The 23,354-nt window shown below is 42.2% G+C and overlaps 1 protein-coding gene across 3 annotated transcripts in view; it reads right to left on the bottom strand.

The window, feature by feature from the left end:
- Positions 1-14,576: 14,576 nt before the first annotated feature.
- NKAIN3 (sodium/potassium transporting ATPase interacting 3) overlaps positions 14,577-23,354 on the bottom strand; it is a 571,670-nt gene continuing 562,892 nt past the window's right edge. The window contains exon 6 of one of the 3 annotated variants that reach the window (XM_021089314.2): positions 14,577-21,995. In XM_021089314.2, coding sequence (XP_020944973.1) covers positions 21,982-21,995 — 14 coding nt within the window. In that variant the 3' untranslated portion in view covers positions 14,577-21,981. The remainder of the gene's footprint in view (positions 21,996-23,354) is intronic. The other 2 variants (XM_021089313.2, XM_085022309.1) reach the window with 2 other exon arrangements.

A 23,354-nucleotide genomic window follows, 5' to 3' on the forward strand; every position in this document is an offset into this window, starting at 1 on the left:
ATGGCCATTCTGGCTGGCATAAGGTGGTACCTCATGGTGGTCTTGATTTGCATTTCTCTAATAATGAGTGATGTTGAACATCTTGTGTTTTTTGGCCATCCGTATGTCTTCTTTGGAGAATTGTCTGTTTAGATCTTGTGCCCATTTTTGGATGAGGTTGTTTGTTTTTTTGGTATGGAGCTGCAGAAGGTGTTTATAAATGTTGGAGATTAATCCCTTGTCAGTAGCTTCATTTTCGAAGATTTTCTCCCATTCTGTGGGTTGTCTTTTCGTTTTGTTTAGGGTTTCCTTTGCTGTGCAGAAACTTTGAAGTTTGAGTAGGTCCCATTTGTTTATTTTTGTTTTTATTGTCAATACTCTAAGAGGTGGATCTGAGAAGATGTTGCTGTCATTTATGTCAGAGAGTGGCCTGTTTTCCTCTAGGAGTTTTATAGTGTCTGGTCTTATATCCAGGTCTTTGATCCATTTTGAGTTTATGTTTGTGTATGGTGTTAGGGAGTGTTCTAATTTCCTTCTTTTCCATGTGGCTGTCCAGTTTTCCCAGCACCACTATTGAACAGGCTGTCTTTTCTCCATTGTATATTGTTGCCTGCTTTATTTCACATAGAAATAAGGAATTGAATGTGCATGTTAAATTAAGGAGAGCGGAATTGTTTGGATATTTAAATAGTGCAATTAAAGTAGCAAGGTTAAAAATAAATAACATAGCAAGGTTAAGGTTTACAGACTTGTACTTTACATGAATAAAAGCATTCCAACAGGTGATAGAGTAATGATAGTATGTAGTTTTCTGGATGGCATTTTCCCAAACCAGCTATTTACAGGTAGGATCAGATGTGTGTGGATTGTTGTTGCTCTGATACTACAATTAATCTTTTACCTTTTCTTTGCTTTCAAACAGCAAGGTCTGACAAACTATGTAGTTCCTCAGGGGCTCTTCGAAACCACACAAATGGTGCCCATGTGTTGAAGTGTACTTTAAAGAAAGAACAGATGCTGTGCTGATGCCTATGTGCCAAGATATTGCAGTTCAGGTCTCATCACTTCTCATTAAGGTCTTGAGAATTCTGTGAACCTTGACGGGACTCTGCCTGGGGTCATTCTAATGTGTCTCCACTCTGAAATCTGACTGCTGATTTGGATGTTTTTTCCCCTCTGTAGGATTTCTGGAATTGTTAAATTCACAAAAGTCATTTACTTTCCCTTTCTTAATAGGAACTTTCTTTTAAAGAAACTTTTCAAATTTGTCTTACAGAAAACTTGCAATTATTATGCAAAGAATTCCCATGTATCTTTTGCACAGGTCACCTTCCTTCCTACCTTTCTCTCTCCCTACTTCCTTCCTTCCTTCTTTCCTTCCTTATTCCCTCCCTCCCTCCCTTCTTCCTTCCTGCCAGTTTCACTTAAACATCACCATCTGAACTTTCCTGATCACTCTGCATAAAACGGTAACTCTGGCCTGGGCTGCCTCTTCCCTTTCTCAGCAGTATTTGTTTCCACAGCATATATAACGATCTGATGTCGTTTCATGTACTTGTTCAGGTAATTATTCTTGACTTCATCACGTAGAACATCATTTTCATGAAGGTGAGGACTCTTCTCCTACATCACTGTCTGTGTGTGGTTGGTGCCCATGAAATAACCCATGAACAACTGTGCATTCAAGGCTGAAAAAGTCTTGACTGGAGTTTGCAGGTGGGTGTACAGTTCACAGGTATTGGACTGGAGGTGTGAAGTACGGTATTTTAGATGGAAATTTTAACTAGCTGGCTGCTGCTGTGTGTACCCACTTTGCAACTTCGTCTCCTGAGTAGGATTTGACTCCACTGGGAAAGATCCATGGCCACATGGCTTCTTTCTTACAGTAAAAAACACCTGGCAACCCAGAGTTCTTTCAAGCCTTTGACAACAAGTAGTAAGTGCTGGTGTCAGTGCCTTTGGGCATCAGATATGCTGAAAAAATGTGCTAGACTCATAGTTGTAATTTTTTTTTTTTTTTTAATGGCTATACCTGCAGACTTTGGAAGTTCCTGGGCCAGGGATTGAATCTAAGCTGCAGCTGTAAACTATGCCACAGCTGCAGCAATGCCAGATCCTTTAAGCCACTGCACCGGACAGGGGATCAAACCCATGCCTCTGTAGTGACCTGAACCACTGCAGTGGGATTCTTAACCCATCGTGCCACAACTGCAATTCCGTCATAGTTTCACTTTTAGTAATTCAACCCGAAAAACGTGAAGCTTTCTTGCTTTCAACTCAAAACTCTTATCAGCCCCTCATGACACACTGAAAGGAACATAGCTCTGACTCCACAGAGCACTGAGGAGTAATAGGTCTTAGTTGAAGTTTTCATTTTATTTTTTATGAGGCTATGGAGGAGGGGTGATTATTGCCTTGTCACAAACACACTGTGGTTTCCTTCAATTTCCTACCATTCTCTGTAGACATGGCGCATCCTTGAAGCTCCTTCTCTTTCTGCTCCTGCAGGTTCTCCCCAGCCCTAGTCCCCTTCCTTCTCCTTGGTCCCCTGTTCCCATCTTCGTTCTTCCATGTATCCCAGACATTGGTACATCAGTCGTGACTAAGGTCCATCAGTGTAGCTTTTCTTGGTTTTCAGTTTGGCAACAACCCTACTGCACACCTAGCACAGCGGAGGGGGAGAGGTGGGGAGGAGGGCCTTCCTTTTCCTCAGGCACAGGCCAGAACCTCCATGGCTGGCAGTGCAGTGAGTTCTGCTCCCTTCCTGGCTGGGCTTCATGCCCCTGGCTCTTGCCTTCAGTCTGCACCATTTGCATGAACTCCTGAAGAAGGTAGCGGACTAAGGTCTGAAAGATCCACTTCCCTGGTGGAGCGTGATGCAATAGGATGCGCCTTTGCCATGCCCCTCTAATCCTGGCTCATTTGTTTAATATTAAAGTGCCCTCAAATCTGCATAAGCCATCTGCTTTTCCTCCAGACTTACAGAGCCCTGATGTATTAAGCATCTGTAACGCTATTTCTCTATGCCATTGAGGATGGGTCTGTGCTAATGTAAATACCAATTGAAAAGCTTGAATTGTTTTTTACATTTTTCAGTTACGCTGTTGACTGTGTTATAGGGATTAGTCTTCTTTGGGTACAGTTTTACCCCAGCATCAAAGTCCTATTCTAATATTTAGATCCCAAATGACAGAGTTAATGGCCTTAGTTAACACCCCAATGATGTGGGCTTAATTTTATGGTTCACCTGTTTTGGCTGTTGACTTTCCTGAGCTTTAGCCAAGCTGAAGAAACTGTATGAAAACAGAGTCTGATGGTCCATGAAGGAAAACATCCCCTTCCTTACTAAAAAGCAGACATGGATTCTTCTGTACTGGCACCTTAGGGAAGGGCTCTGCACATGAGAGTGGAGGAAATGGGCCCCCACACCTCCCCTCATGCACCTGAGTCACACTGGCCTCGAGGATGAGTCCTGCCCTAGAAGGTTCTCACTCCAAGGAAGAGCTGGGGCCCTTCTCCCGGTAGCCCAAGGCATTGCTGGTTTAAGCTCAAAACATTTTATTTAGTACCAACTTGAATTTTCCTGAACAAATTATGAAAGGAAAGTCTACGAAGTCTTCCTTGTTGGGTCTGTGTCCCCGTCACCCAGCCCTCCCTCCCTGTGACGATCAGTGTACGTGCTTCTCTGTGTTATCCCAGAGATCCTCGATGCTGAGACAAATACGTGATAGGATTCCCCCTTTCCCCATCACCAGCCTGACAGAACACTGCGCATCCTGCACACGGGCCTCTTTCTCCTGCTCTGTCTTGTAAATCCTCCAGCACAGAGCTCCCCATTCTTCTGGGGGATGCACTGTGTGGCTGTTCCATAATTTCTTTAGCCAGTTTCCTAAGAATAGACCTTTGGGTTGTTTCCAGCCTTTTCTCCCTCTCAAAAATGCTCTAGTAAAAATAGTAACGTTTTTGCTCATACGTGGCCTCTATAGGACTACTTTCTAGAAATTTTATTTTACTTTACTTTTTTGGCCGCCCTGCAGCATATGGAGTTCCTGGGCCGGGGATCAGATCTGAGCCCCAGTTGTGGCCTCACCAGATCCTTCAACCCACTGCACCAGGCCAGGGATTGAACTTGCTTCCCAGTGCGCCAGAGACACTGCTAATCCTGTCGAGCCACAGCAGGAACTCTGCTTTCCTCAATTTTAAATTAAAAAATTTACTCTTCATTAGTTCATTAGTAGAAGGGGTCATAAAATTGTTCATGATACCTCTTGAAATAGGAAACAAGAGGACATTTCCTCTGCATGTTAGAAGGTACTTCTGAGTGTATTAACCTCTATGCCCTTAAGGTCAGCTATTGGCCTCTGGCACTGGCAGGGGAAGGGGAGGATGGGGTGAGTTGAACGAGGCAGACTGGGGAGGCAAGACGTGTTTGAGGGGACTTACTGATGGGTCAGGGCCTATTTACCTGCTTTCCATCTATCTTCTTACCTAACAAGCCAGTGAGATCGGTGTCAGCCTCCTTTTATGGATAAAAAACTTAGGTCTGAGAAACGTAACAGACTCCGTGAGTTAATGAGTGGGGGAACTGGGAATCCCCATGTGTCAGAAATGCAGAGGTGGGAGGGAGGAAAGTCAGAGAGGGAAAGCATGGGGGTGGTGGGGGTAAGGGAAATGGGATTGTGGGGTGCGGGCTCACCCCAAGGAGCGCCTCCTCTCCAGCCACCCACTCCTCTGTCCTCTGTAATCACATCTGCAGCCCGGGGAAATTGCTTCTGCTGTTTTTACTCCCCAGCCACTTTGTCCTTTAAGGAACTGTTCAAATAAGCGCTCTAAGAGGACTGCATTTGCTGAAGACATATCCAGTCTTGTATTTCTCAAAATCCAAGAGACAAAGACAGGGTCAGGCCCCACCAGTGCAGATGTTCGGACGTGCAGGCCTTCATCAGAGCCCTTGCATCACCAGTTGAGGTGGCTCAACTTTAGGGGAAAACACTTGAAAAAAAGAATTTTTTTTTACAGTGATTTTTATTTTTTCCATTATAGCTGATTTACAGTGTTCTATCAATTTTCTATTGTACAGCAAGGTGACCCAGTCACACACATATATACATTCTTTTTTTTCTCACATTATCATGCTCCATCACAAGTGACTAGATATAGTTCCCAGTGCTACACAGCAGGATCTCATTGCTTATCCATTCCAAAGGCAATAGTTTGCATCTATTAACCCCAAATTCCCAGTCCCTCCCACTCCCTCCTCCTCTGTCTTGGCAACCACAGTCTGTTCTCCAGGTCCATGATTTTCTTTCCTGCGGAAAGGTTCATTTGTGCCATATATTAGATTCCAGAAAAAAGTGAAATCATGGTATTTGTCTTTCTGACTTACTTCACTCAGTATGAGAGTCTCTAGTTCCATCCATATTGCTGCAAATGGCATTATTTTGTTCTTTTATATGGCTGAGTAGTATTCCATTGTGTGTATATACCACATCTTCTTAATCCAATTATCTGTTGATGGACATTTGGGTTGTTTCCATGTCTCGGCTATTGTGAATAGTGCTGCAATGAACACGTGGGTACATGGAAAACACTTTTTGAAAGCAAACTTAAAAGTGTCATTTCTCCATAACCTGGAAGCAGAAATGTCTTTGACGAGTTCCCACTGTGGCTCAGCTGTAATGAACTCGACTGGTATCCATGAGGACTTGGATTCGACCCCTGGCCCTGCTCAGTGGGTTAAAGGATGTGGTGTGGCCATGATCTGTGATGTAGGTTGCAGACGTGGCTTGGATCTGGCATTGCTGTGGCTGTGACTGTGGCTGTGGCCGGCAACTTCAGCTCCTATTTGACCCCTAGTCTGGGAACTTCCATCATATGTCGCAGGTGCAGCTCTAGAAAGCAAAAAAAAAAAGTCCTTCGTGATTGAATTATATTGACTGTGTTGGATTGTTCAGCATCACAGTGAGCTGAGTAAGCACATATTTTGCTCTGCATGGGTGAGGTGTTTTATCAAAGGATAAAATGAAATTAAATTGCTATTTCGGTAAGAGGCATGGTGCAGTGCCCTTGTTCTTTGCCAGCCAATTGGGTTTTTAAAAATGTGATTAAGGATACAGTGTTGCCACTGCTGTGGTGTAGGTTCAGTCCCTGGCCCAGGAACTTCCATTTGCCGAGGGTGCCCCCCTCCCAAAAAAGATGCATGCAGTTCCTCGTGTTTGCTGGTATTTGTTACCCAGAGAGTTAGCACTGGATGTGACTTGACTTCCCCACTGCCCACGGGGCCTGATGCCCTCCAGTAGTTTTCCTTTTCTCACATCTTTCTTCCATTCTTCCAGCTATGGAGGGCTCTTTTCAGTTCCTTGCTTGCATCCACCACTTTGCTGTTTGATAGTCTTTGCATTTGCAGTGAAATCAAAGGTGTCACCTGGCCGCATATCCAAGATAGGGCCTCATTCCCCGTCCCACTTACCTTCCATCCCATCCTTCTGTTTATATTTCATAGTACTTATCACAACCTGTGTTTAGTTTTAATTTGTTCATTGGTTTTCTCCAAGTTTACGTACCATATCACTGTTGCATCTGCTTTTGCTCATCAAGATGGGAGCTCCTTGAGGGCTGCTAAAGACCAAGCTCTTGGAAATTTTCCTTTGTCTTTAGGAAATTTTGTAATTACAGAGGACTGTTGGTCAGCATTTCTTCACCTTCTCTAGGAAGAAGGATGACCTCCCAGACCAACACTGCTAAGTGTTAATTTGAGAACTAATACATGTTATTAAAAATTAATATGATTTAGGTCTGTTATATTACCTCTTCCTCATAAAGTTTATATAGTAAATTACACTAGAGAGATTTAGGAATGTTATGAATCTAGGTTTCAGAATGGTCATCTGTGTAAAAGTAGTGTATCATCTCAGATCCTAAGGAGGCAGTTGAGGCCTGACTGATGGGAATAATGTGATAATTTGGCAATAATCACTGTCTACCTCACCCTATTCAACCATTTGTACTCTCTGGATAAAAGATGTTTGAACATATGCAAGTCACATGAATTTGAGAAGAAGAACCAGTAGTTTGGTTTGAAAAAAATCAGAATGTAAAATGATGTAATCTGGAGTTCCTATCATGGCTCAGTGGTAACGAACCCGACTAGTATTCATGAGGAAGCAGGTTCAATCCCTGGCCTCACTCAGTGGGTTAAGGGTCTGGTGGTGCCGTGAGCTGTGGTGTAGGTTGCAGACGGGGCTTGGATCTTGTGTTGCCGTGGCTGTGGTGTAGGCCGGCAGCTGTAGCTCAGATTCAACCCCTAGCATGGGAGCTTCCATATGCCACGGGTGTGGTAAAAAAGACACCCCCCCCCAAACAAACAAACAAACAAACAAAAAACAGCTTGAAAGAGACGTAGAGGGCATAGAAAAGGGAGAAGAGGCAAGGCTGATGATAATGTAGGTCAGGTCAAATAATGGAAGATCTTATACACCAAGCTAAGGAGTTTGGTTATTCTATGTCAAGATTTTAAGCAGAGTGATAAAAACAATGTTCAGATTTGTTGTTTTAGAAATATGTTGAAAGCAGAGTTTTTAGGGAAAGGTGGAGGGTCCAAGCTCCATTTGGAGGCTGTTTAATTAAAAGATGTTCAGAACCAGAATGAAGGCAGTGACGGGACTGGAGAGCAGGGTTAAGAAATGCTATTTATTTTCACACACATGTGAATAGGGGAAGAAAAATTTAACATATGCTTAGAGTGGGAAAGGATATATTCTAGTCTATTGTTTAAATTCATAGCCATGATTAAAATATAGGACACGATTTCTATGTGTGCAGCTAGGCATACAAACTCAAATACCCATTTTAGGGAAAAGGCAATAAAATAAGCCATTTAAAATTTTCATTATTTTGCTTGTAAGTACATGGGTGCTCTGAGACCAGATTATATTTTAATTTTTTGATAAATGGAAAAAGGGAAAAACATTACTTTTTATGCTGTTGGACTTGCATCTCTAAGGGTAGAATCTGGAATATATCACTGAAACAAGCCCCCTCCTCCACCTGTTAAATAAACTTAGTTTTAGAACTACAGAAAAATTGCAAAAATAGAGTTCCCGTGTGCCCCACCACTCCCCCCCCCGCCCTTTGTGGGCTGAAGCCACTGTGAGTTGCTAGTCCGTGGGTGTGGGTTCGGGACAGTTTCATTCATTGTCTTTGGCGAAGCTTTTTGATTTGGGGGCAGAATCCCAGGGTGCATGCTTCAGACCAGATGTTTAGTACTCTGTTAAAGAAGTAAATAACAGTATTCTCTTCAGTCATCTCTGTGGAGATGACGCTGATGTTAAGGAGATTTTACTCGCCACCTGGGGTGAGGCGAAGGTATTTTGGCCACCCAACTCAGAAACAGCGCTGAAATCAGCAGTGGGCAGGTTTCCAGGGGCGAAAGGAGGGAGCAGGTAGTTGAGGAACGGAGGGGCCACCAGAATGCCCTCTGTGCAGGTGGATTCAGAACCACCCTAGGCCCGCTGGTCCCTGAGATGCACTTTTAAGCTTTTCCTGCCCGGGGTGTAAACATTCATCAAACTTTAGTAGAATTTATTGGTTACAAAAATTTATTGCAGGTGTTTCTCACCTGGCTCAGTGGGTTAAGCACCCAACATAGCGTCCGTGAGAATGTGGGTTCAATCCCTGGCCTTGCTCAGTGGGTTAAGGATCCCGTCTTGCTGTGGCTGTAGTGTAGGCTGGCAGCTGTGGCTCCAATTCCACCTGTAGCGTGGGAACTTCTGTACGCCACAGGTGTGACTCTAAAAAGAAAAATTATTTCAGCTTTGCTCGGAAAATAAAAAGAGTGCCTGAGTTTCTACGCTGAAGAGAACTTGTCTGGAGTGGGCTTTAGGAACAAGGAATTAGGAGAGTCACTGGCAGAGTGGCCCAGAACAGCTGTCTGCAGGGCACCCACCCCAGCACCACCTGGGTGGACTTGTGGAGCATTACAAGCTCCCCAGGGATGCCAGGAAAGTCTTGGTGAAGGGACAGGGTTTCCTATAGTCACATGGCCTGAGAAGTAACTTTTATTTGTGTATGAAATAGACAGTTAACCCCTTGAAATCTAAAGAAATAAAGAGATATACAAGATGCATGCCTTTCGAGAGTTCCCATTTTGGCTTAGCAGGTTACAAACATGATCGGTATCCATGAGGATGCAGGTTCAATCCCTGGCCTTGCTCAGTGGGCTGAGGATTCAGAGCTGCCATGAGCTGTGGTGTAGGTCGAAGATGGAGCTCCAGTGTTGTTGTGGCTGTAGGCCAGCAGCTGTAGCTCTGATCCGACCTCTGGTCTGGGAACTTCCGTATACTGTGGGTGTGGCCCTAAGAAGACAAAAGATTCATGCCTTTCCTGATTTTACTAGAATAAATACACACTAGAATGGAGAAAAACTTATTAAAAACAGTAGTCATCTTGTACTTCAATGTACATTTTTATTCATAATTGAAAAGAATAGTCTATTATACTGCTAATTTATTGTAAGTGTACCCAGAGTCAAAGGGTCCATAGAGACATAAAAAAAGGTATGCAGTTTCTATTAAATAACACTTTCTGGTCACTTTAGCATATGAGTATAATATACAGGTATTATATGCACAAAAAATGTAAAAAGGAATTGTGGAAACAAGTCTTGTTACCGGTTTGTATAAAAAAAAGACATTTGTTTTTTACAGGCTACCAACATCATATAGGATGTTCCTAACAGAATTTGACTTTTTCAGTTGATTCACCTGGTAGCTCAAATATCTGTAGAAAAGAATATACAGTGAAGTCACTACACAGTGTTAGGGGCAGTAGAAATTCATGTTGGTACAAAATATTATTCAAGATTTTTACATTAAGCTGCAGTGTCGAGATTGAGACACGTATGGTTGGCAGGCATTCTAAGAATTGTTCAAGACTAAGTTTTTTTGTTTGTTTTTTTTTTTTTTTTTTTTTTTTAGTGACGTTTGCTGGTACAAATGTTAAAGGTTAAAAACATCATATAGAAATAGACAGGCAATGTCCTTTTCATCTGTCTTCTTACCAGCAGATCCTTGCCTTTGAAATATTGTGAAATGCTCTAGGTACTTCCAGCATTTTCCAAGAGATGGCAGAGTTGCCGTTACAAACGTGAGAACAAACTAACTTTCATTCTGTTGGTCACAGCAACCTAGAGAGTTAGAGCTGCTCCCACAATTTAAATACTGCTATCCTGCTTTCAGTAATAAATAAGGATAACAATGTTGAGTTTGTCAGAAACAATATCAAAGAAACAGTTGCATGTTATGTCATCTCTGCAACTATGCCAGCTGCATGAAAACTGCTTTCAGCATTGCTTTTGTTCCTTTACGCTGTCCCCTTATTTGTTGCCTCTGGTTTTTATTTAAACATTAACCCTTCAAACCCAGCCCTGTGGCACCACTCTCAGATCACCACAGTTGGAACAAGAAAAGGTCTGCTGATATCACTTGAGTGAGTCGTGGCCATGACTGATTTGATTGTGGGGAGCTTTGATGTGAATTCAGAGGCCTTTCAGACTTGCTATGGTTCATCTGTGATGGGTCATCACAGTTCTGGCATTTGTAGTTCCAGTCCTGAGCAGTAGGGGGCTCGTTCTGTCCATCTTTTCTTTCAGCCAGAGTCGCAACAGAAGAGACAGCCTAGGTCTGGTGGGATGAATGGGGCTGCCTCTGGCCTCGGGAGGCCTCAGTTATGGTAAAATGAACAGGTGTCATTTCTACAGGCTAAACCTAAGGAAAGCAATGTATTGACCCCCCCACCCCCCCCGAACGCTACTAGGGTTTCTTTTGTAAACTTCTCAAGGCAAAGATGTATATTTGATTTGTTTTTTTTTTTTTCACACACACCCCTCGCCCTCCCCCCAGCTTCTGGTGCAAAGTAGATGCTCACTAAGGATTTGCTGTATGGTAGGGAGACCTACAGCCTCTCCTTCCTCCTGAGGTTGCTGGGACCCAGAATCCAGAGAAAGGACAGCCCCAGCCTGTCCCACCAGTGTCTGGCTCTGTTAATACTCCTCTTCACAACTGGACTGTGAGCTCCTTGTGGGCAAACTCGGGTATGATTTCCCATCACATCTCTAGTCCTGCTAAGGCCTCATGCCCAGCAGGTGCTCAGCAGGGTGTTTTGAAAGGAAGAAGCAGCAGCCACCAGGGGGCATGAGCACACGGTGTGGCTTGCAGGAGGTCTTTAATTCTGTCTCCTCCATGTGGCTGGTGTACGCTGGAACAGTCGCTACTGCGCAGAGCAACTTCAAGACCAGTAGTATCTTCTGGGCATTGTCAGTTTCACACATTAAAGTACAAATCAGACTTCTCGATGAATGAAGAAGTGACTACCCATCCCAGGTTGCTCAAAGCTGCTAGTGTCAAGAGAGAAGCTAGTTCCTTTTGCAGAGGGGTGATAGGGCATGGAGGTGCCGGCATGTTTTGGTGACTGGAGGAGGAGGGACACGCTTACCGTGGAAAAAGCATGCTATCTATGGTTGTACTTTTGGCAAAGGCCTCCCCTGTCCGTGGAACATCCCAGGACTTTGATATGTTTGCAACTGAAAAATATCAGGGCATTTTGCTAGAAGAGATAATTTTGCAGTTACAAGTTGGAAGAAAATTTATCGAAGGGGAAAATTCTAGAGCACTAACACCAAGGCCCCCAGTCTTGAAAATCTACCCCTGCCCAGAGAGTGTCTCACTAGAACATGGCTCCTATTCTGAATATTTAGGGAATGTCTTGGTATTACTGATATTTAACCTCTTAAATACCTGAGCATCTTTATTTTAACCATTTTTTATGGTGTTTTCCAGAATCACCACCTAGTTATTTAAGAAGACCATATTCACCACAGGGCCAAAATATAAAGTCGTGCAGGTTACACAGGCACAGCAAGGCCACATTTAAAGGATTTCCATTCAAATTGAAGATCTGTATGGTTATTTGAAAGATTTTCCAGTAGATGATCAAGTGCCTAATTTAAATAAAAATCAATAATACAATTAAGGACAGATGAAAGTATCTTGATTAAGGGGTTCCTGTTCCTAATTTACAATAACTATTTTTATCGATGATTTGAATTTATGATTGTATGAATGCAGTGCTATTCTTTGAAGGAATAAAGTGTTGTCCACAAACTCTACTAAAGTATTTTCATTCTTATTTTAAATGTCTCCAGACAACTGTGCTATAGAATTTTATAGTCGTTTTCTGTCTCTTTTTTTTTTTTGGCTGAACTCACAGCATGGGGAAGTTCCTGGGGCCAGGGATCGAACCCTCACTACAGCAGCAGCCAGAGTCACAGCGGTGACAATGCCAGATCCCTAACCTGCTGTGCCACATGGGAACTGCTCTATCGCTGTTCTTTTCATTAGGGAAAGCATGTTAAGTTATTGTAAGTATTTCTACTTGTTTTATGCAATGTCTATTTCCCTAATTTTCTGCTTGCAGTCTGTCATGTGATCGAAAACAATGTCATTAAGGTAATTAGAATTATGTGTAAATTAAGAGTAAGTAGGATTTAAACAAAGGGTTGAAGAACTTTCCTTTGGAAAAACTCAGGAGTATCAGAGTATGTTTTTTTTTGTCTTTTTATTTTTGATTTTTTTGCTTTTTATGTCCACACCCACAGCATATGGAAGTTCCCAGGCCAGGTGTCGAATCAGAGCTCCAGATGCCCGCCTAGACCACAGTTACAGCAACACAGGATCTGAGCTTTGTCTGCGACCTGCACCACAGCTCACGAGAATGCTGGATCCTTAACCCACTGAGCAAGGCCAGGGATCGAACCTGCCACCTCATGGATACCAGTCGGGTTCTTTACCTTCTGAGCCACTAGGGGAACGTCAGAGCATGGGTTTTGTAACATTTATTGGGATAGTCAAAGACTTTCTCTGTTTGTTCTTGGTTCTTAGTTCTGTTATGGGTAAGGTTGCCAGGAAGCAGCTCTCAGAAAAATGTGAAAGGTAAGCACAACTAAGAAGACAATGTTTTCTTGTCTTTTTGCCTAGAATGGCACAAGTTCCTTAGGTTTTCAGATCAAGAAGTTCTCAGCGGGAGTTCTCACCTATACATTTCTACCATGGGATAAGAAATAACTTCATTATTCGGAAAAAGAATAAAATAGGCATTTTGCTTTAGGAAATAGATATTTTTTGCTTCACATTTTCCTCCTGAGGATTTAGAAGTATTTTGAGGTGCTAACACTCAAACTTCCTTTGAGTTATACAGGAGGAAACTGGAAAATCTGTCTTTCCCAGAAAATGAGACGTAGCCTTATTACAGTTATCACTGAGGCTGATGATCCCCTGTGCTGTGAGCCTCTAGCCTATGGCATCTTAGATTTTCAGGGAAATGTAGTGCAAATGCTCCACTTTCTTAAGAGGTTTTACTTATCATGCAGTCCCATATTTAGAGCTATGGGAATATGAAGACCAGGCAGAATAAAGTCAAGAGGGTGATGGCCATGGGCCCTGAAACAAAAGAGGAAAGAATATCACAGGATCAGAAGTCCTCCACCCTCCCCCGAAACTTCCTTCTTGACAAAGATTTTAGAGCAGTCCTAGCAAGCCCAGGAGCACAGAAAGAACTTTCCAGAGGGCCAAGCAATTTCGATTTCTTGGTGAACTTTAGATATTTGAGTTCCGGTAATCCACGGCTCTTCTCTGTGATGTTAAAAAAAAAATCCAAAGATCAATCAATTGATTTTTTCCTTAATTCACCTCACTAAACAAGTGGTTCAAAAAATAATAAGTAAAATGGAATTAACTCTAACATTATTTAATTTGGTGCTCCATATATTTTGCTTTAAAATGTTTTCCACAGGAAACTAATTTTCTGATTCAGAGTGGTGGCAAAATGAAAAGGCAGAGAAGAACCTAAATACTTACAGGTTGAATACATGGGTTAAATGTGACAGTTTAGAATAAAATCCCTGGACATTGCCAACAGAAGTCTGTACAACACAATGCAAGTTATGATGAAGGGACCAGAAAGCTAATTACTGCTCACACCTAGAATATTCCATTTATACCATCGTGATCCGAGGACAGTAGGAATAACTGCAGTGATGAGGGTATTATATAGGTGACCCAAGTAAATTATTTTGTAAAACTGCATTCAAAGACTGCTATCTTAGGTTTAAAATAGATTTAAAACACCGGAAGTGGGAAAGCGCAATTCCCTTAAAAAATAAAGATTTAAAAGAAATGAAACTACATGATGCCGTTAAAAGTGACTCGAAGCAATTACTTACAAAATCACTTCCTCAGGAACAAAAGTCTTTCAAAGAGACTGTTACCTCGCTGTTTAACTATCTGCTGTCTGACACAAAAGCATGAGAAGGCTGATTGGGGCAGAAGGAATGATTCAATCGTGAGCAAAGAAAGAAGAAAGCAGGCAGGACTGTACTTTTCTTTTTTTCTTTTTTTCTTTTTTTTGAGGCAGAGCCAGCAGCAGGCAGAAGTTCCCAGATCAGGGCCCAAACCTGTGCTAGAGCAGCTTTTTTTTTTTTTTTTTTGTCCCAAGAAGACACTGTGACTTTAAGCAGTAAGCCCTCTGGATGGAACTTCCTGATGTTTGGATCCAGGCATAGGGCAGGGAGAGGGGGAGGAGATACCCATAGGAACCCAGGTGAAAAAAATTGTTAATTGCAGACGACAGCCAAGGCCTGGCAGGCTGGCCTTGTGACAGCTGATGACCCCCAAAGGTAGAGGAAAGAAGGCTTATCTGAGAACCTGCCTAGCAACCCCGATGAAATGTGGACAAGCCTCTGAGCTAGCAGTGCCATCAATCCCTGAACCAAGCAAACCAATTGCTGAGGTCCCTTCACGGTTACCTGAACTGGCAGAGGAAGAACACTGTCCCAGAACACCTCCTCTAAACTCCCACTCCCTCAAATAATCTCATGTTACTTATCCTTCAGGGAAATGGGTCACATGGCGCCTTTTAACAGCGTGATTATGTAGAAAAGGATGTGCTTATTGGCATTCGTATGCAGATGGGTGTGTACAACATGAGTAAGTCACCAATCTTATCTCCATTATCAATGTCAGCTGCCAGACTTGCTGGCACAAGGTGTAAGAAGACTGTAACCAATACTTCCCCAGGATGGAAATCACTTCCTGGACTATTGTTTCATGAATAGTACCTGGGAGGTTTCTGTCTCTGCGTCTCTGTCTGTCTCTCTCTCTGTCTCTCTCTCTCTCTCCACACACACACACACACACCGCCTAGGAGAAAGAGATGATAAAATCTAATTACAAAAACATCTTATGATTTCCCTCAATTGTATTTTTTCTTAGACTGTCAAGTAGTTTAAAATACACCCTGCCCTCCCCATCACCCATGGTTTTCCTGTATCCTTGGGTTTGAACAGCATACAGATATGGGGTGTGGCGGGGAGGGTGGCCCTTGTCATCACTGGCATCATTTATTTAAGGGAGGTGAGCATGGAGAGGTTGGGTTTCCATGGGGGCTCTTGGAGCCAGTTTCCCACAGATGCATTCAGCTCTAGCCAATATTATGGTCTTCAAGAAACACGATAAAGGAAACACAAGCCTAACTTACTGAGAGAAAACTAGCAGAAAAGGAAGGACTGTATCCTTTTCACTTGAATGTCCTTTCCCACCTCCCTAAGCATCACTGTCCATTACGTTTTTGTTGAACTGAATGAAAAGAAAATCACGACACTACTAATCAATTCAGCAGAAAAGGTGCTGCCAAAATAAGAGTTGAAGAGTTATGACTGTAGAAGAATTAATGTACTTTTGTAGCAGAACAGTGGGAACCAAGCAATATGAGACTGGTTCTTGAATTTTGAATTCAATTTCCAGAAAGGAAAGTTAAAATATACTCTGCAGAATTATGAAAGGGTCTTGTGCCACAGATTTTTTTTTTTCTAAGAAGGCAGAAAGATGAGGTAGAAGTTCTCATTTCACAGGGTTGATAATTAATTTCTCACAATATTGAAGAGCTTTATTTCTATAATGTATTATAATTAAAGTAAATGAAAACATTATCCCCCAAAATCATGCCAACTAGTTTGAACTGTGTGGCAGAGACTGCTAAGCATTCTTCAATATACATTTCCCTTCCTTACTAAGAAATGAAGCCTCTAAACTTTAGACAGAGACAAAGCCACCAAGAATAAAGACTACAATTTTCAGATTTCCTTGCAGCTAAATTGGGAGTTAACCAAATAGTGTGTGTGCAACTTGTGAGACACATCCTTAAATGAAAGAAGCACACTTCTCTTTCCCTTTCCCCTCCTTTTTAGCTGGAATACAAAAGCAATGGCTGGAACTTTGGCAGTCATCTTGCATCATGGCAGAACACATGATGAAGCAACGAAAGAAAAGGATCCTGGGTCCTTGTCTCTAGGGAACCCAAGTCCAGTTCTCTGCTATCTCCAGAATTTTGAAATATGAAGAGATATAGACCTGTATCTTATTTAAGCTACAGTCATTTTTCTTTCTGTCACTTCCAGGTAACCCTCATCTAATACAGACTAACTAATATAGACTGACAAGGTTGTCTACCAAAGTAAGTCCATGAAAATAACTAGATTATTGGTGTCTTCAAACTGTTGTAAAAAACTTAACTTTGGAGAGTAAAGGAAAAGCATGCCCTAAATGAAAAATGATCCAATGTTTTTAGTCACTCAAAGAAACAAAAATAGCGAGTTAAGGATTGATATGTCCAAATCCAAATTAGGTAAACTTTCAAATTTGAATTCTCTCTCTCTTCCCCTTCTTTCTATTTATTTTCACCTTTCCTCCCTCCATTCTTTCCTTCCTGTCTTATTTCTCCTTCTTCTTTTTACTTAATTCAGTTCTCTAGTTCAGGCCAAAGCATATTTTGGATTCTCTGAATATTTCATTAAAAAATGTTTAGTATCTAATGTGATTTTTGTCCTTGATATGCTTGTAAATCTGAGCAAGATGATTTCATTTTTCACCTGACACCAATTTTTTTTTTAGGGCCATACTGGCAGCATATGGAAGTTCCCAGACCAGGGGTAGAATTGGAGCTGTAGCTGCTGGCCTACACCACAGCCACAGCAACGTGGGATCAAAGCCTTGTATGTGACCTATGCAGCAATGCTGGATCCTTAACCCACTGAGTGAGGCCACGGATCCAACCCACATCTTTATGGCTACTATGTCTGGTTCTTAACCCACTGAGCCATAGTGGGAGCTCCCAAGAATTCTTTATTAATAAATACATTCTTCTAATATTTGAAACACCTATGCTCTCTTTCTGCATTACACACTATGCAGCTACGTGAGCAGTGATTATCAGCTCAACTTTTGGGCATAACATCCATGAGTTGTGGGCCTACTTATCATGAATATTGAAGAGGGTTCATAGAGAGACTTTCCAGCAAAAGTTACAGATTGCTACTAAATGGGAAGAAAACAAGAAAAACAGACATTCAAGGTTTCTAAGTTTCAAAAGATCAATTATTGGTATTGTTTTCTACTTAATTCAGTGATTTGTTGAAAGCAGCTACGAACTTGGGCCAAAAGGTCAAGTTGGAACACTTGAATTCTATTCTAATCAACTGTAAAAGTTCTCCTAGTTACGTACCAAAGTAACTCAGGAATGATAAGCGAGTAGTTCCTTGGAGAAATAATTAGCCAGAATGTTTACTCCATAGTGAATCCACATTTTGAGATACTATAAATTTTTAAATTAGGTATGAAATGAAGATCTGTTTATTTCTGGCAAGATTCCTTTCTCATTTGCAAAGATTGAAAAGAGCAATTTTGGTTTTTACTTGCTTCTCAATTTAGCAGAGTCATGTTGGTTGTCTCCAGATTTGCAGTGTATATTTTAGCTGCTGCTGCTGAAGAGGAATGCTTCTCAATCATGAGTGTCCCCTTCATTAAGTGAACCAGATGGCAGCCTTGTTATATTATGTTAGATCCAGCCTCTTGAAGCTGGTTGCCTCCCTGAGTTAGGTCTATAGGAAATACTAGGGCTTATATTTTTTCTGGAGGAAAAAAGAAAGACGTCAGTATTTTGCTAGGCAAGATGTCAAGTTATCTTTAAGACAAGAGAACAGCCTCAAAGGCCAGAGTAACATGGACACAAGCTTTTGTTCCAAAGACTTATACCCTCATGTTGTAAGCAGGTGGGAGGCTAGGATGCTTGTGGATGTACCAGCTCAGAGCTTTTCCTAAGAGGTGGTTGAGCTTTCTCTTGATTTAGGCTGTTCCATATCCTGATATGTATTCTGTCCCTTGGGAATTCAGTAATTACCCGCACCCCTCTGCCTCCAGTGATTCCTCTGCTTAACTTTTGCTGCTTTGAAACATGACCAGAAGCTGAAACAAAAGGTAAAGCGGAAACCACCCCAGCTGCCTATAACTTTGCACAACAGAAGCAGAAGACACTAAAGCGAGGATAAGTCACTGATGCAACACGGAAGACATTTCCTAGAGCAGGGCTGGCCAAGGGTCACAAGACGCAATGCCAAGGTGGTTAAAAGAGGGAAAAACACCTGGTTTTCACCTTCCCTTACATCCCGGTCAGTGCTAGGGGCCAATGGGCAGTGGGTGTACTGTTTCCAGCTTTCCCTGGACCACTTCTGAGGATAGTGCTTGAATCTAGAGCTAGACTATCTCTCTTTGGATGCAGATATTCTAACAAGTGAGTGCAGGTTAAAAATACATGGTCATTTTCCCTTGCTCTGACAACACACACACTTGCACACAGAGAAGCCAAGATTTGGCAAGAATGTAGATACAGTGAACATGTCTTTGTCGAAAGCCCTGCTGCATGACACATGGGTACAGCGCAGAGTGCCTACCACAGGAGGCAAAAGCTGCAAACTCAAAAATGTTCACTTTTAAGAGGCAGCAAGCTCGACAGTACTGCGTTGGTATCACCCCGATCGAGAGGTGGCTGCCGAGTCCTACTGCACAAGCCTATGCTTCATCTCTTGCCTTAAGGAAGCAGAACCTCTAAAGACTGGCCAGGAAGAGGAGAGGCAGGGAGGAGCCAAGTGGGGGGCGGGAGGGAGACCTAGTTGCCTTGTTTCTGATGAGGGACAAGTTTTTTGGAATTTTAGAATTATTATGAATTGCTGAGATTGAGGATTGAAACAGTTATAATTTAAATGAAGAAAGATGAAAAACTAAAAACATATCGCTTTTAAGTAGTTGCCCTGCATTGAATATCTATAGAAAGATGACGAATGTGAGGGTCTCCTCCTCAAACCTGCAGTGAGACAAGGTCTAGGCCTCTGCAGTGCATCGCAGAATGATGTGCAAACTTACATGAAGGCAAAACAACACAAGGTAGTGTGGGACTATTTTGTGAGGTGTTCACAAATAGAATAGTTTTGTTTGTGTGTGGTGGGGTGGGGGCATGAAATGCTAGTTTGAACTTTTTATTTTATTTCTTTTTAGGGCTGCAGCTGCAACATCTGGAATTTGCTAGGCTAGGAGTTGAATCAGAGTTGCAGCTGCCAGTCTATGCCACAGTCACAGCAAAGCCAGATCTGAGCTGCATCTGCAAACTACACCACAGGTCACAGCAAGGCCAGAGATTGAACTCACATCCTCATGGATACTATGTTGGGTCCTTAACCCATTGAGCCACAATGGGAACTCCAGTTTAAACTATTTAAATGTGAATTTTATTCTTCTGTCTTTACTGATTTTCTACTTTTTAAAATACTCTATTAGCCTTATCCATAATAATAATATGCATTCGTCTTGGAATTCGAACATAAAAGTTAGTTTTAAATTAAGAAGCACTGTTTCGTGTGTAGTATTTCTCATCTCTTAAACATGGGCAGTTATTTCAAGCTACTTTTTAATTTTTTTATTTTATTTATTTATTTATTTATTTATTTATTGTCTTTTTAGGGCCGCATCTGTGGCATATGGAAGTTCTCAGGCTAGGGGTCTAATCAGAGCTGTAGTCGCTGGCCTGCACCGCAGCTCACAGCAATGCTGGATCCTTGACCCACTGAGCAAGGCCAGGGATCAAACCCGCAACCTCATGGTTCCTAGTCAGATTCGTTTCTGCTGCGCCCCTATGGGAACTCCTCAAGCTACTTTTTAGAAAACTTGAAAGAGTTTGGGGTTTGCAGGGGCTCTGCACAGCATGTGAATGGGTAGCAAAAGCTCCAGACAGGATCCAACTTTTTGTGTAATTACAAGGATCATCACCTCTATCAATTGTGGGCTTCACAGTTTACAGAGTATTTTTGACATTTCCAGGTAATCCTTCCAGGTGAGCCTTACCCTTTGGAGGTAGGGATTATCTTTCACTCTATAGATGAGGAAGTCTCCGGGGCCAAGATATCCAACACTGTCCAAGACCACATTGGTGGACCATGCCCCTCCTGGTTTTGCCCTCCAGCTTCTCCTTCCTTTCACTATAGCCTGTGCCCTCTGAATACAGCAGGACTCTGGATACACCATCAAACCTCGTAGGCTTTAGGTCACCTCAACACAAGGTGGCTTAGATCGGCCCTTCTGGGTCCCTGTTAGTTCCTCTTCATTTGAATTTGGGTTTATTCAGTGAAATGAGAAGTGATGAGATTCAGGGGTTGTCCGCTGACTGATGGTAAAATCTAGAAGCTAAGAGTGAAACAGTCCTCCAGAAAGCTCACAGTGTTGATCACACACTGGGAGGAACCACGGCAGACTTTACTGCATAAATTCTGATTCTTCACAGAGTCTCAAAAAATATAGGGTCTTCAAAGACGAAGAAGCAGGGAAAAAAACCCCTCAACAAACATACACAAATTTGCACACAATTTTAGATGATTTGTAAACTGATTTCTGAGAGATGTGTGGTTCAGGTTAACTTCTGGATTAAATAGAATATTCACAATTTTGAGGCTCATGGGAAATCTCATATTGGTTGTTACCCAAGTGAGCCACGCTTATTTTGATATGGCAAATAGTCACTGAAAGATATGAATGGAAAAAACTCTGATGGTTTGTTTTTTTTTCCCAAGGCAGTCTTTTTTCCGTGGAAAATTATGTTTCCCATATTAATTTCTTGATTCTTGGTGTGGGTAGGAGAAAGAAAAATTGATGCAAAACACTTAAATATCTCCTTTAGAAGTACTTCTAGAGAATTCCATGCCCTTTTAATACCTTCTTCAGAATATTTTAAGAGCAACCTTCCTGACTGCAGATTTTTGTGATTTCTGCCCCGTAAGCCTACAGGCTGTATAGTTAGGTCTGCTGCCTGTGCCAGAACTGTGATAAAGGGTAGAAAATCTGAACCTCAGAGATACTCAAGATTCCCTCCAAATGGGAAAGATGTCCTACTGGTCATTTCACCCTTTTACACGCCAATGATATGTATTTTTCAGAACACAAGAGGAACAAGACGTCATGTCAGAATCTGAACTTTGAGATTGCCGTGATATTATTCTGGGTTTGGGAAAGTCGAGAATGAAAGAGGACTCCCTTTTTTTTCTTGTGATGTTGAAAACATGATCCAGACTCAGTCTGAAAGCCCGACACACTAGCTGTACCCATTTATCAGTTGTCACTGCATCTAACTTCCTGCCAAGGAACCCGGGTACTGTCCACTGTGCAAACTCCATCAGGCCTAGGATAACCACAGGCATCAGTCATCGAAGGGGACTTAACACCTCAACAACACAAACCTGCATTTCTCTTCGAATTGACTGGGGAAGCTTTTCACAGAATGGTTTTCATTTTGCATGCCTCACATTGAATATTGTTAAAATTAAAAACAATTTGCGAGTATTCATATAAGAAGGAAATGACTAAAAATATACCCACCCAAGCACCTACAACTCATCTAGCAAACAATGCTAATAGTACAGAGGCTGTGACCTGAGAACTCCGTGATGTGTGGGAAAGCAGGGAGGCGCGGTCCATCCTCTGGAAGGAAGTGAGACATGTGGATGCAGGGAAGTGCCGTTGACGGTGCTTTGCTTCCTAAGTCAAGTGCAGTGGCCGCATTTCAGAGTCCGTGCCATTATTTATTTCGACCTAAAAACAGAAAATATGAGTTGCTTGAAAAGACTTTTAAATTAAAAGCTAAATTTCCTTTCTATTCATCAGGGCTTTTCAAAAATCAGAACGTGTCTTGTACTGTCTGTCTGCATGGCAGTTAGGAAGCGGAACACCTGGGTGCTTTTCGGATGGGGCTGGCAGGTGTAAACACGAGAGGGTAGGGCTGTGGTCTCCTGGGAGAGAAGTGCCAACTGCGCAGCAATTGGGGCCTGATGTCAAGGTGTTTATTGCCTTTAGTGGCCCTGGAGTAAAGATGACAGGGTAGTATTATGTCTCCAGACTGATTAGATACACCCCTACCTTAGCCTTCCTACAGCCTTCTGTTGCTTAGTTGCTCAAGGACCATCTGAGCCTGGCTTTCACACCACCCTGTGATGGTTAATTTTATATGTCAAATGGCCAGGCCACAGTACCCAGATATTTGGTCAAACACCAGCCTAAAAGTCACTGCTGAAGGTATTTCTCAAGATGAGATTAACATTTAAATCAATAGACTTTGAGTGAAGTGGATTCCTTCCTTAATGTGGGTGGGTCTTGTTCAATCAGTTGAAATCCTTGACAGCAAAGACCATGGTCCCTGGAGGGAGGAAGAAGGAATTCTGCCTCCTGATGGCCTTTGGACTCAACACACTACATCGCCTCTTTCTGGGTCTCTGGCCTGCCGACCTACCCTGCAGATTTCGGACTTGCCAGCCCCATAATCACTGAACCAATTTTCCTAAAATCTCTCTCACTCTCTCTACACACACATTGTGCTCTCTCTCTCTTTTTAGGGCTTCATCACGGCATATGGAGGTTCCCAGGCTAGGGGTTGAATCAGAGCTGCAGCTGCCGACCTTCACCACAGCCACAGCAATGTGGATCCAAGCTGCAACTGTGACCTATAACACAGCTCACAGCAATGTTGGATCCTTAACCCACCTGAGCAAGGCCAGGGATCGAACCCACCTCCTCATGGATACTAGTCAGATTCATTACCACTGAGCCACAACAGGAACTCTGCTACATATATCTCTTAAAACTTTTAATTAGTAAGTTTTCCCTCTTTTTTTTTTTTTTTTTTTCATTTGCATGATACTGTTTCCCACATTGTAGATTGGCTGATTGCTCCCTTGTGAGAGTTACTTTACTCTGTTATTCCTGTATTTTCGACACATTCAGTCCAAGATATTTCAGAGGTGGAGCTGTGTCTTCTTATCACAGCACCTCTGGAGACATGTAATGTCTAGTTGTCACTTTTTAAATGACAGATCAGTTAGTCTGGGTAGAAGAGTTTGAGTTTGGGGATCCTTAAGATCATACATACATTTTTTTTGCAGATTTGTAGATATATTA

Source organism: Sus scrofa, chromosome 4, assembly GCF_054392235.1.
Source record: "Sus scrofa isolate SSC_HxYL_T2T_F1_AM1 chromosome 4, Sscrofa_HxYL_maternal_Yorkshire_Landrace_v2.0, whole genome shotgun sequence".
Lineage (NCBI taxonomy): Eukaryota > Metazoa > Chordata > Mammalia > Artiodactyla > Suidae > Sus > Sus scrofa.